Source organism: Periplaneta americana, chromosome 17, assembly GCF_040183065.1.
Source record: "Periplaneta americana isolate PAMFEO1 chromosome 17, P.americana_PAMFEO1_priV1, whole genome shotgun sequence".
NCBI lineage: Eukaryota > Metazoa > Arthropoda > Insecta > Blattodea > Blattidae > Periplaneta > Periplaneta americana.
Window position 1 is genome coordinate 26,889,807 of NC_091133.1, and position 18,297 is coordinate 26,908,103.

At 36.0% G+C, this 18,297-nt stretch overlaps 1 protein-coding gene across 1 annotated transcript in view; it reads left to right on the forward strand.

Annotated features, from left to right (window-relative positions):
• The window catches only part of LOC138693148 (retinol dehydrogenase 13-like), a 40,522-nt gene extending 23,061 nt beyond the window's left edge, over window positions 1-17,461 (forward strand). Inside the window, exons 5-7 of the mRNA XM_069816826.1 lie at window positions 1,243-1,452; window positions 9,803-10,013; window positions 16,750-17,461. Of these exons, the coding sequence (XP_069672927.1) occupies window positions 1,243-1,452; window positions 9,803-10,013; window positions 16,750-16,876 (548 nt within the window). The 3' untranslated portion in view covers window positions 16,877-17,461. The remainder of the gene's footprint in view (window positions 1-1,242; window positions 1,453-9,802; window positions 10,014-16,749) is intronic.
• The last annotated feature ends 836 nt before the right edge of the window (window positions 17,462-18,297 follow it).

The window sequence follows — 18,297 nt, forward strand, 5'->3', positions numbered from 1 at the left end:
GGGGGCCTAATTCCTTAGCTAAAATTCTGTCTTTGTAAGTTAAAGTTTTGCTTTTTAACTAGGGTATTTCATTAGATTCATTTTCCTGAGATAATATAAATAACATAGAATAAATAAATAGCAATGTATATAAGTAATATAGATAAAATATGGTACTGGCTTAATCAATTGAATGGTACAAGGAAAGAACCAGCGTTGTCCACTTTTCTTTAAAAATGAGTTATACATGTTGTATATATGTTATTGTATGCAGTTTAATTCTATAAATGAAACATTATGATAATTTGAACAGTCTAAGTGCTATGACAGATGTTTATTTGGCATAGAAGGAAAGAATATGCTAAAAACAGACTGTAAACTGCTCTCCTGAACACTTTACTAAAGTGGACTGAGCTCATTCTTTTCCTGTACCCTTCAATTATTTCGCAATGCACAAAAAAAATCACATGTTTAACAGTGCTAACACTAACGAGCACTAAATAAACATAAGAAGAAATCAAGCCATTCAAAACTACCCGCCAAAATAAATAATGTAGTCTTTGTGGCCTTGTTTAAAAAAATACAAGTACCATCCAGTGTTAACATGAGTAACTATTTAGAAAAAAAAAAAAAACTAAAGCAGTGTTACAGTGTCAAACCACAGTGCCCAAAACCAATAATATTAGGTACTCGTAACTTCCCGTCACTTCCCTCAGATGAAACTTAGGAATGATGATAAAAGAATGAGTCCAGAAGTCCATAATGGCTTTGTGTTCATCGTGATGTTGCCAAATTTGCAGAAAATACAACTTCAAACAAAATCAGCGCGTATTTTTTTTAAAGAAAACTATTTCTAATTTTTATATTTTCCCTATGAAATTTTACGACATTTCATGGAGCGGTGCACGCCCATGTGCCCTTAAGGCAGCGTCGCCCCAGGCTGGACCATGGTGTTGCTCACATCACCTCCTAGTACTGAAGTCACAAAAACATAGGAACTTCACCTCAATGTCTCCTATGTACAGTGATAAGGTATGTAATCAAAATTTGTTCCATATTCTACATTTTCCACATTCCATCCTGGTACTTCATTCAATGCTAAATGGCATTGTAAATTAATTCACTATAATTAAATAATTGTTAAAACTTGTTAAAACAATCAAATCAGTATTGTTTTAGATTGAGAGAGGAATAATAATGTTTAGATGTTTAGAATCTTATTTTATGTTCAATATAGGCTTCTACAACGATGTTATGTTACAGGACATTTCTTATTAACGCATTTATTACTACCGAAGTTGAAGACATCTGATGAAGGCCGCATCATCAATGTATCAGCTCAAGCCCACTATGCTAGTGACATAAAGCTTGATGACCTCAACCATGAGGAACAATACACTGCACGTGAGGCATTTGGACAGAGCAAGTTAGCACTTGTTCTTATGACACATCACATGGCTAAATTGCTTCAAGGTACTTACTTCTAATTAATTCTGGAAAGTGCGTGTGTGTGTGTGTGTGTGTGTGTGTGTGTGTGTGTGTGTGTGTGTGTCTAATGCCTACCCACTTCACTTCACGTGATTCGAGTTCCGCATACTGCGGATAGATGGCAGGACTGTGACCCATTTTGAAATTGCATACCACATCGGCAGGCCACATTATGCATGATGTGTATCTGTGAAGAGTTATGTCTTGTACTGGTGAGTGTATGTTATGTGTTCGTGTAAGTGTAGTGTAGGGAATGATTGAGGATGATGATGATGGTGAGGAAGGGAGAAGGGGAAACCTGGTGCCAGCACGTAGCCAACTCCTGTCGAGCACCAAGGGGGCCACCAGTCTTAACGTCCCTATCCAACAGACAAATCACTATCAACAGTGTCATATGCCTTCCCTTCATATGCACTGCGGACAGATTTTGGGATTTAATCCAGGCATATTGGTGCATAATTTAGTGATTAGAAGTTGTACATTGCCATCTCTCTTAGTCCCGAGGTAGAAATTTTACAAGAAAATTTCTGACCCCGCCAGGAATCGAACCCGGGCCAGCTAGTCTGAAGGCAGACACGCTGCCACAGATCTAATTCGACGGACAAATCTGGAAAGTCAATTTTTTCTTTCACACGTTTGCACATGCACACACACGCCATCCATTGTCTGCAACCAATCTAGCCCCTAAGCCAAGACTTTTAATGTGAACTGTGTTGCAGTTGAGCATAAAGGGATAGGACAGGAGTAAGCCAGATAGTTGAATGGTAGAGACAGCTAAGGAGTACAGTACTATCCATGCAAATAATTGATAGGTGAGGAGTAAAGTAGTATCCATGCAAAAAAAAATTAACTATAAGTAATTCAGCAAGTATTTGGGTCCTGATGTAAATAAATGAATGTAGCAGAGGTTATTATTAATTGGTTATAAAGCCTTTCAACAATATAGTTCCTTTATGTATTAGGAAAAATAATCTACTAGAATGTAAGGAAATCTGCATGTTTTGCTCTTAAAACAAAAAATCAAAAAGACCGATGTTCTTACCTAATTACAAAACTGAACAGAAGAAAATAATATAATTAGTACAACGAAGTTGTCATACCAGTTCTTCTAATTGAAGTATAATAACTATCCCATTCAATTACAAATAACAGATTCTTCCCTACCAAAAAGTGAAACCATCAAGTATCTAAGGACACATCTAGAAAAAAGCTCAACATGAAAGAAGATATTAACTTATAAGCAGAAAAAGTAACATCCAGAAGCAATATCTTAAAATGTCTAGGATGTGTGAAATGGGGAAGTACACAAGAAACCCTTAACAAAGCATATATTAAGTCAATTGTAACTTACGGAAGTAGGCACTAATTGCTTCTCCAAACCAAATCAAAATATTATTAGGAACACTACAAAATAATGTATTAAAAATTGTAACTGGGGCAGTAAAAACAAGACCAGGAACAGCAATGCAAATATATACAGCAAATAAGCCAACATAATAAAAGATAATAAATTCATTCACTCATAGTTTTCTGTCCAAGGGCAGTTCTTCCACTGCAAACCCAGCATTCTCCAACCTTTCCTATTTTCTGCATTCCTCTTAGTCTCCGCATATGATCCATATTACCTTAATGTCGTCTATCACCTGATATCTTCTGCCCCAAACTTTCTCCCATTCACCATTCTTTCCAGTGCATTCTTTAGTAAGCAGTTTCTTCTCAGTCAGTGACTAAGCCAATTCCTTTTTCTCTTCCTGATCAGTTTCAGCATCATTCTTTCTTCACCCTTTCCAGCACAGTTTCATTTCTTATTCTGTCTATTTCATATGCTCCGTTCTTCTCAATATCCACATTCCAAATGCTTCTAGTCGCTTCTCTTCACTTCGTCGTAATGTCGATGTTTCTGCCCCATACAATGCCACACTCCACACAAAGCACTTCACTAGTCTCTTCCTTAGTTCTTGTTCCAGAAGTCTGCAGATGATGTTTCTTTTTCTATTAAAAGCTTCCTTTGCCATTGCTATTCTCTTTTTGTACTCCTTTTGAAATGATTGTGGTGAGCAAATGTTTTGTAAGACTCAATTGAGAAAATGAAGGATGATAATGGTTTGTGTTTATGTTGGTGTCCTCACAAAACAATGCCTCACAGGAAAATATGACATTAGAAAAAACTGTTTGTTTTGGTATCCCATGCAACTTCCCAGAGTTTGTCAGTTTAGTTTTTTTTTCTCACTCTGTATAGGGCTATGCAAAATAATTTCTCTTCTGTGATTGCAATCGAAATAAAAGCAAGGAAATTCCTTGAACTTGAAAACAATATCACCATGTGTATATCGAATACGGATTTCAGATTTGAGAAGCTATTTTTTTTTTAAATAAACATATTTATGGCATTACTTTCGAGTTATGACTACTGAAACATTTTTGTTATTTTTATGTTCAACGTTTATTGTTTCTAAATACAAAATAAATTTATGTAAATAACAGGGATCGCAACCCACACTCAGGAAACATTGCTCTAATAGAAATACAGTACAATATGTATCAAAAATATATGTGTTACAAGCTATCTATCGTAGTTTTCATAAATACTACTCAAAAATCTAAATTTGTGATATACATGGAATTGAAGGTACCTAATCCTTACGGAAGTTTAGAAATTAATGTGGAATCATTAAAGTGTACCTAAGCTGCCAGTGTATACAGCATATCGTCGTTGTTCCTGCTATAACTCCTATGTGCAAAATATAAAATTTCTCAGTAGGAAGAAAAAACACATTTATTCATCCTATCGCAGCCGTACATAGGAGACTGTGAATTCTTACATTTTCGAAACAAAGAAATATAATTACATATAGGAGATTTTATTATTTGCAGTATCACTATTTAAGTTATTTAATAGAGTAAATATCTGAAAATTGATAAATATGTCACATAGGAGTTACGCAGGAACAACGACGATATGATCCACACCTGTGGAGTATCGGTCAGCGCATCTGGCTGCGAAACCAGGAGGCCCGGGTTCGAATCCCGGTCGGGGCAAGTTACCTGGTTGAAGTTTTTTCCGGGGTTTTCCCTCAACCCAATACGAGCAAATGCTGGGTAACTTTCGGTGCTGGATCCCGGACTCATTTCACCGGCATTATTACCTTCATATCATTCAGACGCTAAATAACCTAGATGTTGATACAGCGTCGTAAAATAACCCAATAAAATAAAAAATAAACGACGATATGCATCCTGGGGAAATGACACTGAACTGGTCCGTTGTCACGTTCTTTCTCCATTTCCTTTTTTCTATATTCATTTTTCTTTTCTTTCTCCATTTCTTGATTCTCTATTTTCTTTCATTTTTCATTTCTCACTTCTTGCTCCATTTCTTGATTTCTCTATTTCTTTTCTTTTTGGGTGCTTTCCTTTTCTTGACTGCCCTATTTCTTCTTTTCTATTTTCTTTCTTCCATTTCTTTTTTACCCTTTTATGTTTCCTTTCCTTCTCCATTTCTTCTTTTCACTTTTCATTTTCGCTCCTTTCTCCATTACTTTACCAAAGCAGCCTTTCTTTCTCAATTTCTTGATTGCTCTATTCTTTTCTTTTTTAATTTTCTTCTTGCTGCATTTCTTGATTTCTCTATTTCTTCTTTTTTTATTTTGTTTCTTTCTATACTTCTTCTTTTATTTTTTGGTGTTTTCTTTCTTTCTCCATTTCTTGATTGCTCTAATTCTTACTTCCTCTTTTCATTTTTGCATTCTTTCTACATTTCCTGATTTTTTTTTTTCTTTCATTTTTTCATTTTAGTATAGTATATTCGAACCTTCAGAAGGCAGACCATTGTTTGATAATTGGAAAATTAAGAGAGACACTATCAGTAGCCAAGCAAGTAGAGCAACAAATTAATATTAGAAGATTCAATTATCAGGTCGAAATTTAAAATAGGTTTGCCACTTTAAGAAGTCCCGACGAAGTTGAGAAGGAGTTGGATGTTAATGACATGTGGGTAAATATCAGGAATAATATCAAAATGTCAGCTGAACAGAACATAGGTTATTATGAAACTAAGATGGTTTGATGAAGATTGTTCCATGGTACCATAGTAGAAAGACGGAAATAGGCAAAATTGAAATTCTTACAGGATCCAATCCAGATGAATAGAGATAATTATTTCAATGAAAAACAGGAAGCTGTCGCACACTTAGGAATAAAAAGAAAAATTACTTAAAGGAAAAACTGAATGAGGTAGAAACAAATAGTAAGAATAAAAACATTAGAGATTTATAGAAGGGCATATAGGAATTTAAGAAAGGATAGCAGGTAAGGGTAAACATGATCAAGGATGAGAATGGTGACTTGCTTACAGACTCTCATTCTATCCTGAACAGATGGAAAAACTATTTTGGGCAACTACTAAATGTACATAGGCCAAATAGAAATGATCGAGACGAAATTCAAATACAAATTGCTGAGCCATTTATACCCGAACCCACACTTCTGAAGTCAAAATTGCGATACAAAATCTGAAAAAGTACAAGACCCCAGGTATTGATCAAATTCCAGCGGAATTAATACAAGAGGGTGGAAGTGCATTATCTAGCAAAATTTATAAGTTTGTACTTGCTATTTGGGAAAAGGAAATTGTATCAAAACAATGGAAGGAATCCATAATTATTGTACCTATCTTTAACAAGGGACAAGAGACTAACTGTAATAACTTTCGAGGAATATCATTTTTATGCAAATCTAGTCTTTTAGATAATGCTCCCTGTAAAGCAGATTTGAATAATTTCAAGGGAAAAATTCTTCCGGGGCTGGGTATCGATCCCGGGACCTCTGGTTGAATGTACCAGCGCTCTTACTAACTGAGCTACCCGGGAACTCCACCCGACACCGTCTCAACTCTTCCCTTTATATCCACACAACTCGCGTGGGCTGACGAAACGCCAGAGACGCACATCGAGTGCACACAATCTCTGTGTGACTTGGAATTGTGGTTTTCTGTTAATGTACACAGTAACCTATATATTATGCAAATCTAGTCTTTCAGGTAATGCTCCCTGTAAAGCAGATTTGAATAATTTCAAGGGAAAAATTGTTCCGGGGCTGGGTATCGATCCCAGGACCTCTGGTTGAACATACCAGCGCTCTTACCAACTGGGCTACCCTGGAACTCCACCCGACACTGTCTCAACTCTTCCCTTTATATCCACACAACTCGCGTGGGCTGACGAAACGCCAGAGACCCACATCGAGTGCACACAATCTCTGTGTGACTTGGAATTGTGGTTTTCTGTTAACGTACACAGTAACGTATATATTATGCAAATCTAATCTTTCAGGTAATGCTCCCTGTAAAGCAGATGTGAGCATTATCTGAAAGACTAGATTTGCATAATATATGTGTTACTGTGTACGTTAACAGAAAACCACAATTCCAAGTCACACAGAGATTGTGTGCACTCGATGTGGGTCTCTGGCATTTCGTCAGCCCACGCGAGTTGTGTGGATATAAAGGGAAAAGTTGAGATGGTCTTGGATGGAGTTCCCGGATAGCTCAGTTGGTAAGAGCGCTGGTACGTTCAACCAGAGGTCCCGGGATCGATACCCAGCCCCGGAACAATTTTTCCCTTGAAATTATTCAATATCATTTTTGTTGATGCCGTGCAACATTTTGTCTAATAGTCTTTTGAGAAGATTAACTCCATGTGTAGATGAAATTATTGGGAATCATCAATGTGGTTTTCGACATAATAGATCGACTATAGATCAGATTTTTTGTATTTGGCAAATATTTGAGAAAAATGGGTGTATAAGGGCACAGTACGTCAGTTATTCATAGATTTCAAAAAGGCATATGACTCGGTTAAGAGAGAAATTTTATATGATATTCTTACTGAATTAGGTATTCCCAAGAAACCAGTTTGATTACTTAAAATGTGTCTCAATGAAACATATAGCAGAGACTGTATAGGCCAGTTTCTGTTTAATGCTTTTCCAATTCACTGTGGGCTAAAGCAAGGAGATGCACTATCATCTTTACTCTTTAACTTTGCTCTAGAATACCAGTATGCGATTAGGAAAGTCCAGGATAACAGAGAGGGATTGGAATTGAATGGTTACATCAGCTTCTTGTTTATGCGGAAGACGTGAATGTGTTAGGAGAAAATCCACAAACTATAAGGGAAAACACGGGAGTTTTACTTGAAGCAAGTAAAGCGATAGGTTTGGAAGTAAATCACTAAAAGACAAAGAATATGATTATGTCTCGTGACCAAAACAAAGTACAAAATGGAAATATAAAAATTGGAAATTTATCCTTTGAAGAGGTGGAAAAATTCAAATATCTTGGAGTAATAGTAACAAATATAAATTACACTCAAGAGGAAATTAAACGCAGAATAAATATGGGAAATGTCTGCTATTATTTGTTGAGAAGCTTCTGTCATCCAGTCTGCTCTCAAACAAAGCTGAAAGTTAGAATTTATAAAACAGTTATATTACCAGTTGTTCTGTATGGTTGTGAAACTTGGACTCTTACTTTGAGAAAGGAACAGAGGCTAAGGGTATTTGAGAATAAGGTACTTAGAGAAATATTTGTAGCTAAGAGGGATGAAGTTACAGGAGAATGGAGAAAGTTACACAATGGGGAACTGTACACATTGTATTCTTCACCTGTATTTAATTAGGAATATTAAACCCAGACGTTTGAGATGGGCAGGGTATGTAGCAAGTATGGGCAAATCCAGAAATCCATATAGAGCAGCTGTGGCGAAAAGACCATGGTGCGCCGAGCCACTGTGTAAGCTGCAACGTGCATAGCACCTATGGAGGGAGGCGGACAACCGAAGGGGAAGTTGCTTAGGACGTGTAACGAAGAAAGAAATGAACAAGAAAACATAGGACACATTATCACAACCTAAAATTAACTGTCTTCAGAATGTCTCTGCGACAAAGTTTCAAAATCAGGAATTATGTCACTTACTGCCAATCGTAGTTGATCACGAAGGTAATTGTCTGTCAGTCGTGATCTAAATTTGATTTTTACTATTTTCATTGTTGAAAATAATTTTTCACAAACGTAAGTTACAGCGAACATGGCTTCAACAGAGCAAGCGAAAGAACGAAGCTTCAAATATTTATTTTTTTTTTCCAAAGATTTGAAAAGTTCAATATCTGTCAAGTCCTTACATCTAGCTTTCATTTAACGTCACATTGTAAATCTGTGAGTTTAAATTGAAAATATAACCACATTATTCGTACATCTGCTGTAAAAGAATCGACGTACAGAGATGAAATGATAATAATAATAATAATAATAATAATAATAATAATAATAATAACACTTAACCTTTTAATGTTTCATCAGTAACATGTAGTAACTTATAATGCCGTTTTATGTTATACAACCGTTTTCCTAGTAATATTTGTGAACAAATCATACATTTAATATTTTCATCATATTGTAAGCAAAAGAATGCATCCTCCCATCCTACTTGAAACTTTCGTTTTTTATAGAGGTACATGGTTTCGAGAGAGATATTGCGACGATATGCCACTCGCAGGCCCGAGACAAATACAAATAGAACGGAGTTTGACTCCAGTGAGTGAGAGGGTGGGGTTGTAGGTAGGAAGCGAGAGAAAAGCACTGTGAGCCACAATGTGCTCGTGAGTCGCATTTTCGCCGTGGCTAATATGGAGTGTTAGTTGGGAGGCCGAGACGTAGATGGGATGGTAATATTAAAATGGATTTGAGTGAGGTGAGATATGGTGTAGGGTCTGGATTAATCTTGCCCAGAATAGGAACTGATGGTGGGCTAATAAACTCTGGATTCTCTAAAAGCCAGTTGTATGTAAGTAAGTTTCTTTCTTCCTACGTTTCTTGATTTCTTTATTTATTTTGTTTTTATTTCTCATTTTTTCTTTTCTTCCCCATTTCTTTTCTTTATTTATGGGGTAGTTTGAAAGACTGAAGTGCCTTGCATGAATCTGCACACATTAGAGAAACTCCAGGCTAATATTGAGCATAGATGAGTGAGTGACAACTTATTCTCGTGATATCAAGCTTGTATATGAGCAGAAGGACGACATTTCAACATCTGCTGTAAAGTAGGTTTCATAATTCATTTCTGCTTCTGAAGTTGTAGGCAGCATTTTACCGCCTGATGCTCGATCTGTCGTCCAAGAGCCAGATCCTGTGCTATGGCAGCCATATACATTAAGGCCCTGTATATTTATAAATGAGTACTGGTACATTAATAAGTACAAAATTAGTACAAAGTATTTTAATAATTATAATTTAAATAATGTAGATATATTTCAATTGATAAATAATTTTTATTTGAAGGTACAAGTGTCGGCATATATGCACTGCATCCAGGACTAGTCCGAGGAACAAAACACATGCGTCACTCAATATTCAAGAACTCCTTCATGGTACAAGTTGCCATGTTACCATGGATTTGGCTCTTCATGAAGACACCTGTGGAGGGAGCACAAACAACCATTTATGTTGCAGTTGCATCAGAAGTAGCTAAGTGTTCTGGAAAATATTTTGGGTAAATATGAAGAAAGGGTAGCAGGAATAATAAAATTAATCAACAATTACAAAATTACATTATTTTCTCAATTAATTGTAATAACTAGATGTTGGATGTTTATGAAAAGACCTATTTTATACACGAATCATGAAAAATATAACAAGCTAATCAAGGTTTACATTGTATATTTTTTCACTTAAAGGCATAAATGTATTTTTTGTTAATTGATTTTATTGCCTTTTCCTTTACATTTGTTTTTATTATTGAATTTCAGAAAATTTAAATCTAAAAATGTGTGTGTGTGTGTGTGTGTGTGTGTGTGTGTGTGTGTGTGTGTGTGTGTGTGCGTGTGTGTGTGTGCGCGCGCGCGCGCGCGCTCGCGCGTGCATGTCTCCAAAGCCTACCCACTTCACTTGCGTGATTCAGGTTCCGTATATTGCGGATAGATGGCAGGATTGTGATCCATTTTTCAAGTTGCACATCATGTCTGTGAGCATGCTGTGCATGTGTTGTTTCTGTACTTTATTCTCGAGTCTTAAGTCTACAAATTAGTAAATATTTTGCGTGTCAGGCTTTGAACATCAGCATTGTAGCCTGCATTAGGGTGTCTCTTACATGCACAAAATTTTTTTTTACATTATCAACAAACAAATACTCTCTAATTTTGTTTTATATAATTTCAGTTCCGTTTGTCTAAAACTTAATTGCATGACTTTAACGTGCGCCAACTTTGCATTAAAATTTTAATTTAACTTAAATTTATTGACGATTAATGAACATATCAATTTGTACCAAATATAATTTTTTTATAAAATTTGATAAGAGTTCCAACACTCATGTCACAAAACTTCTGAGGATATTTCCCCTTTAAAGTCCGTTTCTTGCAGTCTGGGAAAGGCCGCTGATGATCTTGGACACAGCACAACACATATTCTTTCTGCTCCTCATCTGCAGTTAATAGTACAGTGAAGTCTTGCATTAATTTAACAGGTCCTTCTCCCGTGTCATTTATTGCTTTTAAAGAATGAACCGTTTTGTTAGCATTTGCAATAGAAATATTTTGTCCCCATATAAAAGGACAATCCTCCAAGAAATCAGAATTTATTATTAGACGAGAGAACGCATCTGTGTTTTTCTTAGATACGAAGTCAGTAATAGTTCTCTCTAAAAGTCACAGTAAAAGTTAATATTAATATAAAACGTATAATTAAAAGTCAATGTGTCATCCATTTCACCATACCTCTCATTATTCACATTTCCCAACATCCATATTTTTGTTAGCATATTCCTTTGACAGGATCATAAGTGGCAGCTATTCTATCAATAGTCTCTAGACACACACCTTCATCTCAAATAGCAGATATAAAAAAAATGCTCTCTCAACTAATAACACTCAATAAAAGAATTGTATTCCAATGGATACCATTCCATTGTGGAATCCTGGGAAACGAGAATGTGGATGCTTTAGCAAAGAAGGGCAGCACTGCTACTTACAGACCTATTACTAAATCTACGTATTACTCCGTGAAAAGATTTATTAAATCTATATACTCAGACTTCAAAAAACAAAATTTGATAACACAATCTCAAGGGAAAAAATGGAACTCTCTGCATCATAATCCACAGTTGATTCCAGATTTACCAAGCAAATCGTCTGTAGCTGCATTTAGATTGGCAAAAGGCCATGACTGTTTGGGCAAGCATCTGCATAGAATTGGAATATATCAGTCTCCTAACTGTCCATTGTGCAACTCAAATCAAGAAATGGATTCAGAACATCTCAAAATCTGTGCGTCAGTGGCTAATCATGGCAATATCTTTGAAAAATATTGGAGTGTAAGAGGTCAAATGACTTTATTGTCAAATGCCTGGCATTATAAAACAACAACAACATTCTTACAAAGGGAGGTTTTCGTTAAATACTTGTTTGATGACTTCTGCACGTACCTTTCTTATTTTTTGCCGGGATCATTGGGTGGTAGACCTGTTAACAGAGAGTTCATCAACTATGACCAAGGGCTTTAGCTATCACCTGAAAAACATACGCTGCATCCTTTATACTTAATTGACATCTGCCTAATACAGCCTATAGTTTTGGTGTAATGAAATCGTTACTAGTACGTGTTGGAACATTTTGTTCTGTCGTGTCACTATCACTTGTTTCTTGTGAAATAGAAAATGCCTCACTGGATTTTTCAGAGAATGGAAAAACACAAACAGAAGATGTATGTGTTAATGTTTGATGTTTACGTCGCCTTTCTTCCTCTCCTATTTTCTTTTGTTATTACATATATATATATATATATATATATATATATATATATATATATATATATATATATATATATATATATATATATATATATATATGAATAGTCAATAATAAATACAGAAAACTAGCACCCCATATCAATAAAGTACCGGTACTTCTTAAACTCGCAGAATGGTATAATGAAAATGACATGTCGGTAAACACAACAAAAACAAAATTTAAAATTCTCTCATTATGACATCAGCAACCGTATTATGTAGATCTACACTATAAAGGAGAAGCCATCGAACAAATGCAGAACTACAAAAACCTAGGAGTTACTTTTGGCAGGAAACTAACATGGAAGCAACTTAAAGATGTAATTACAGAAAAAGCATGACAAAGACTAACAACTCTAAAGAGACTTGCAGGTAGCAAGTGGGGATGCTAAAAAAATGTTTTAAATACAGCATAGAAAACATATATTAGACCAGTCCCTCAATATAGATAGCACTGAAGCATTAATAACTGCAAATGAGATAAATTTAAACAAAATAGCAATGGTGCAGAATCAGGCAAGAAAAACGCGGCTAATATTATGCAAATCTTGTTTTTCAGGTGAAGCTCCCTGTAAAGCAGATTTGAATAATTTCAAGGGAAAAATTGTTCCGGGGCCGGGTATCGATCCCGGAACCTCTGGTTGAACGTACTACCACTGAGTTACCCAGGAACTCCACCCGACACCATCTTAACTTTTCTCTTTTATATCCACACAAATCGCGTGGGCTGACAAAACGCCAGAGACCCACAACGAGTGCACACAATCTCTGTGTGACTTGGAATTGTGGTTTTCTGTTAACGTACACAGTAACGTATATATTATGCAAATCTAGTTTTTCAGGTGAAGCTCCCTGTAAAGCAGATTTGAATAATTTCAAGGGAAAAATTGTTCCGGGACCGGGTATCGATCCCGGGACCTCTGGTTGAACGTACCAGCGCTCTACCACTGAGCTACCCGGGAACTCCACCCGACACCATCTCAACTTTTCCCTTTTATATCCACACAACTCGCGTGGGCTGACGAAACGCCAGAGACCCACAACGAGTGCACACAATCTCTGTGTGACTTGGAATTGTGGTTTTCTGTTAACGTACACAGTAACGTATATATTATGCGAATCTAGTTTTTCAGGTGAAGCTCCCTGTAAAGCAGATTTGAATAATTTCAATAATTTCAAGCTCAGTGGTAGAGCGCTGGTACGTTCAACCAGAGGTCCCGGGATCGATACCCGAAATTATTCAAATCTACTTTACGGGGAGCTTCACTTGAAAAACTAGATTTGCATAATATATACGTTACTGTGTATGTTAACAGAGAACCACAATTCCAAGTCACACAGAGATTGTGTGCACTCGTTGTGGGTCTCTGGCGTTTCGTCAGCCCACGCGAGTTGTGTGGATATAAAAGGGAAAAGTTGAGACGGTGTCGGGTGGAGTTCCCGGGTAGCTCAGTGGTAGAGCGCTGGTATGTTCAACCAGAGGTCCCGGGATCGATACCCGGCCCCGGAACAATTTTTCTCTTGAAATTATTCAAATCTGCTTTACAGGAAGCTTCACTTGAAAAACTAGATTTGCATAATATATTCGTTACTGCGTACGTTTACAGAAAACCACAATTCCAAGTCACACAGAGATTGTGTGCACTCGTTGTGGGTCTCTGGCGTTTCGTCAGCCCACGCGAGTTGTGTGGATATAAAAGGGAAAAGTTGAGACGGTGTCGGGTGGAGTTCCTGGGTAGCTCAGTGGTAGAGCGCTGGTACGTTCAACCATAGGTCCCAGGATCGATACCCGGCCCCGGAACAATTTTTCCCTTGAAATTATTCAAATCTGCTTTACTAGATTTGCATAATATATATGTTACTGTGTGCGTTAACAGAAAACCACAATTCCAAGTCACACAGAGATTGTGTGCACTCGTTGTGGGTCTCTGGCGTTTCGTCAGCCCACGCGAGTTGTGTGGATATAAAAGGGAAAAGTTGAGACGGTGTCGGGTGGAGTTCCCAGGTAGCTCAGTGGTAGAGCGCTGGTACGTTCAACCAGAGGTCCTGGGATTGATACCCGGCCCCGGAACAATTTTTCCCTTGAAATTATTCGCAGCTAATATTATTCGAAAAAATAAGAAAGCTATCAAATAACAAATATTGGGAGCCTCCAGCGTGGCTCAGCCAGTCTGAAGCTGCGCTCGGGCATGGGTCCCACTAGGGCTGATTACCTGGTTGGGTTTTTTCCGAGGTTTTCCCCACCCGTAAGGTGAATGCCAGGTAATCTATGGCGAATCCTCGACCTCTTCTCGCTATCACCAATCTCATCAACGCTAAATAACCTCGTAGTTGATACAGCATCGTTAAATAACCGGCTAAAAAAAAAACAAATATTGGAGTTCATACAAACCTAAACCAAGGAACTTAAAGTCTCAAGAAGGATTTATACAAAAAATTAATGGTTGCATATGCAATATAACATAAATGTCACCTCTTACTTCCATCAGAATTCAAAACAGAAACTGAACTCTTAGAGAGAAAAAGAGAGAGAGAGATAAATGAAACAGACCCATCAAATTTAAAACAAATAGTATTAGAAACAATACATAAGCGATACTCTAAGAATGAATGGATGCACATATAAACAGATCGATCATTAGACCTAATAAATAAAAAACAAGAGCCAGGAGCAGGAATAACATGCAAATTAGTTTCCTTCTACTTGTCAGTGAGAAACAACTTTATCAATTTCGACGGGAACTAGAAGCACTAAACACCTCCTTAAAGTAATTACTATACCTCATTAAACCCTTCAACAAAGCAGTTATCCGAAGTGACTGAAAAGCAGCAATTCAATCTAACCAGAAGAGCAACAGAAATCCAACAGTCAATGAAACTACTCCAAGGTCTACAGAAATACATAGTTTTGCAATGGATACCTTTTCACTATGGACTTTGTTTTTTTTTAGTTGGTTATTTAACGACGCTGTATCAACTACTAGGTTATTTAGCGTCGATGAGATTGGTGATGGCGAGATGGTATTTGGCGAGATGAGGCCGAGGATTCGCCATAGATTACCTGGCATTCACCTAACGGTTGGGGAAAACCTCGGAAAAAACCCAACCAGGTAATCAGCCCAAGCGAGGATCGAACCCGAGCGCAACTTCAGACCGGCAGGCAAGCGCCTTAACCGACTGAGCCACGCCGGTGTTTTCACTATGGACTAGAAGGAAATGAGCAGACAGATTATCTAGCAAAGAAGGTACAGAAACTAGATAACTCAATAACTTAGCCATTAACTCCCATTAATCAAAACTACTTGTCTAAAAAGCCATGAAAGAGAAGAATTTCAAAGGAACAGTGACAACAAACAATGTAATATTTTACTAAAAGAAAAAAAATAAATAAATAAATAAAAAAATTCTGATCTTCCTAGAGAAGCAACAGTCGCACTGTTCGGATTATACACGGGGCATACTGCCTGGCTGCTCATCTCCACAGATTAGTAATATATCCATCATAGTGCATACTGTGCAAGGATAAGAACTTCATCATGGATATTCAGCATCTCCCCAGTTCCTGGGTATCACCAAACTCAATGCAGATCCACAGACACAGCTAACAACATGTATTATTGGGACACAATACGGTAAATGGAGATCATCCAATCACCAGAGCATTAGCAACCAATACTGACGTTCAAAGCCTGTAAGTCAGTGCTTTATCAGTAATGGACAGCAGTTTTTTCTTGTTAGTTCTATCACATTTTATAATGTTTTTTTTTCTGTATTTTTTTATAGGCTTGTTGATCTCTTTTCACTCTCTATATTGATATTTTTAATGCTTTTACATCTTTTTTATTTAATGTCTTAACATCTGATGTCTAGTTATAACTCATGTTAATTTGTTGATAATAGATAGACTAACTATAAAGAGTCATAGTCATTCATGAAGAGAAAGGGATGACTGGAATAATATATTTTGAATTCATAATCATAACCCTGAATTATTTCCTAAATACAAAGGTAACTAAACTCGACAATTGCACTCATTGTGGCTTTAGCAATAGTGTTTATTGGGACTCAATATGGGTCCCTTGATGTCTTAACCTGTAGCCTTGAACCATATTGAAGAAAGAATAAGCGCAAATATGGTAATATTCAGTAATGGTGGTGTAAGCTTTGAACCCGCTATAGGTATACAGTACTACAGTGTTTTCCAAGTTGCTCTAGAGGGTTCTTGATTAGTTCTTGCAGAAGATGCCTATACATTTTCTGGCTCATTAAGTTTGTTACTTACAAACTAAAGCATACTAATAAAACATTTAAACTTGTTTTGTACTGAAGAAAGTTTAAAATTTATTTTCTTAAGAGTTTTGTTAATTGTACATTTAGAAGCTATACGAATTTTTGTGTAACTCATATTTTGTGACACACAGTGATGTACAATGTATTTTTGCAGAGAGTGTGAGATGAAAAAGGCAGCAACGAAGGCAACAGATGATGATCTGGCAGAAGCATTATATAAAAAATCCTGTTCTTTAGTTGGCATTGAAAATCCATTTCAACACAAGAAACAACTTGATTGAACTAAGAAACTTGCGTATATAAATATGTATTGATAAAATTCGTTAAATTAAGTGTTTATTTTATCAAATAATGTAATTTTTCAGTTGATAAAAATCAAGTATAAGTTTATCATCTAAAGTAGTTAATTTGTTATATAAAATATCTAAAGTTTTGCACATCAAACATCGCTAATAATATGTTCTTTTAATCAGCGTTTAATTTATATTATTACTGATATGTTCATACATGAAAATAAATGTATTTTACACAAGTAATATGGCATAAAGAAGATTTGTAAAAATTATTTTCATTCTTTTTCTCGGTTAAAATGTTGTTATATAATTATGTGCTTGCATATGAGAAGAGACTAGCTGTCAGATATTGAGTTATTGCTATTTTTGGACTCCATAATATTGGCCTAACATGTGTATTGAAAGAAATAGTAGATTTAAGAAACTTGTAAAATGGAAGCCATATTCTTATTAAAGAAAAACCTACTTCCCAGTATAGAGGTTTATATATTTATTATATTCAAACATTCATAACTTTGGTTACATACATACTTATACTGATTATGCTATTTTCTATTTCACTGTTTTATTTAGTCCTTAATTTTTAAAATAAATGAAAATGTAGTTTAATGATTCGTCTGACCATCTCTTTATCCACACAACTGTCCAGATTTTCCGTCTCAATTTGTATTTATTTATTTTATATACAGTACACTCATACATTAAAAGACATATTTTCACTATTTTTTCGAATCACACATGAATATGACTACTGTTATTCGTATTTGCATTTTGGACAAATGACCACATCCTTTACAGTCTGACTTCTCAAGGCAATCTTCTTACAATAACCACATGTAGCACCTGCACTGTAAACCTCGCTCACAGAACTTTTACATTTGTACATCCTACTATATTACATGTGATTTAATTTCTGTTGGAAATAATAATGAAATTATTTTATAATGCATTACTACTGATGCAATTAGTCAGTCTCTTTCAGTGACTGATTGAACACTAGGCTAAACATCATGACAATAATGAAATTGGAACCCTTCAGTAAAAAATAACAATTGTTCTAACAGCAAATATTCCCCTTGATACATGTCATAATGCATTTTGGCCCAGCTGGTCAGAATTGGTTTATTATGTTGTCTCTAGATGTTTATGCAGCTGAAATACTGTTATTATATACACTATTGTGCAGCCAGATATAGGCACTCATCTGTGCCATAGAAGAACAAGACATTTTTCGGTTAAATGCTTGTGTTTACTGTGCTTACGTTTATCTGCATTAACCGATGTTTTCGTTGTTTTTAGATATAATTCATGATACTTAATCTGCCATAGTGAATTAGTAAAAATTTTCATATTCATATTTTGTAGCTCGAAGCGGCCCTCCTCGCCCGCTCCCTAAGATATAAAATTTA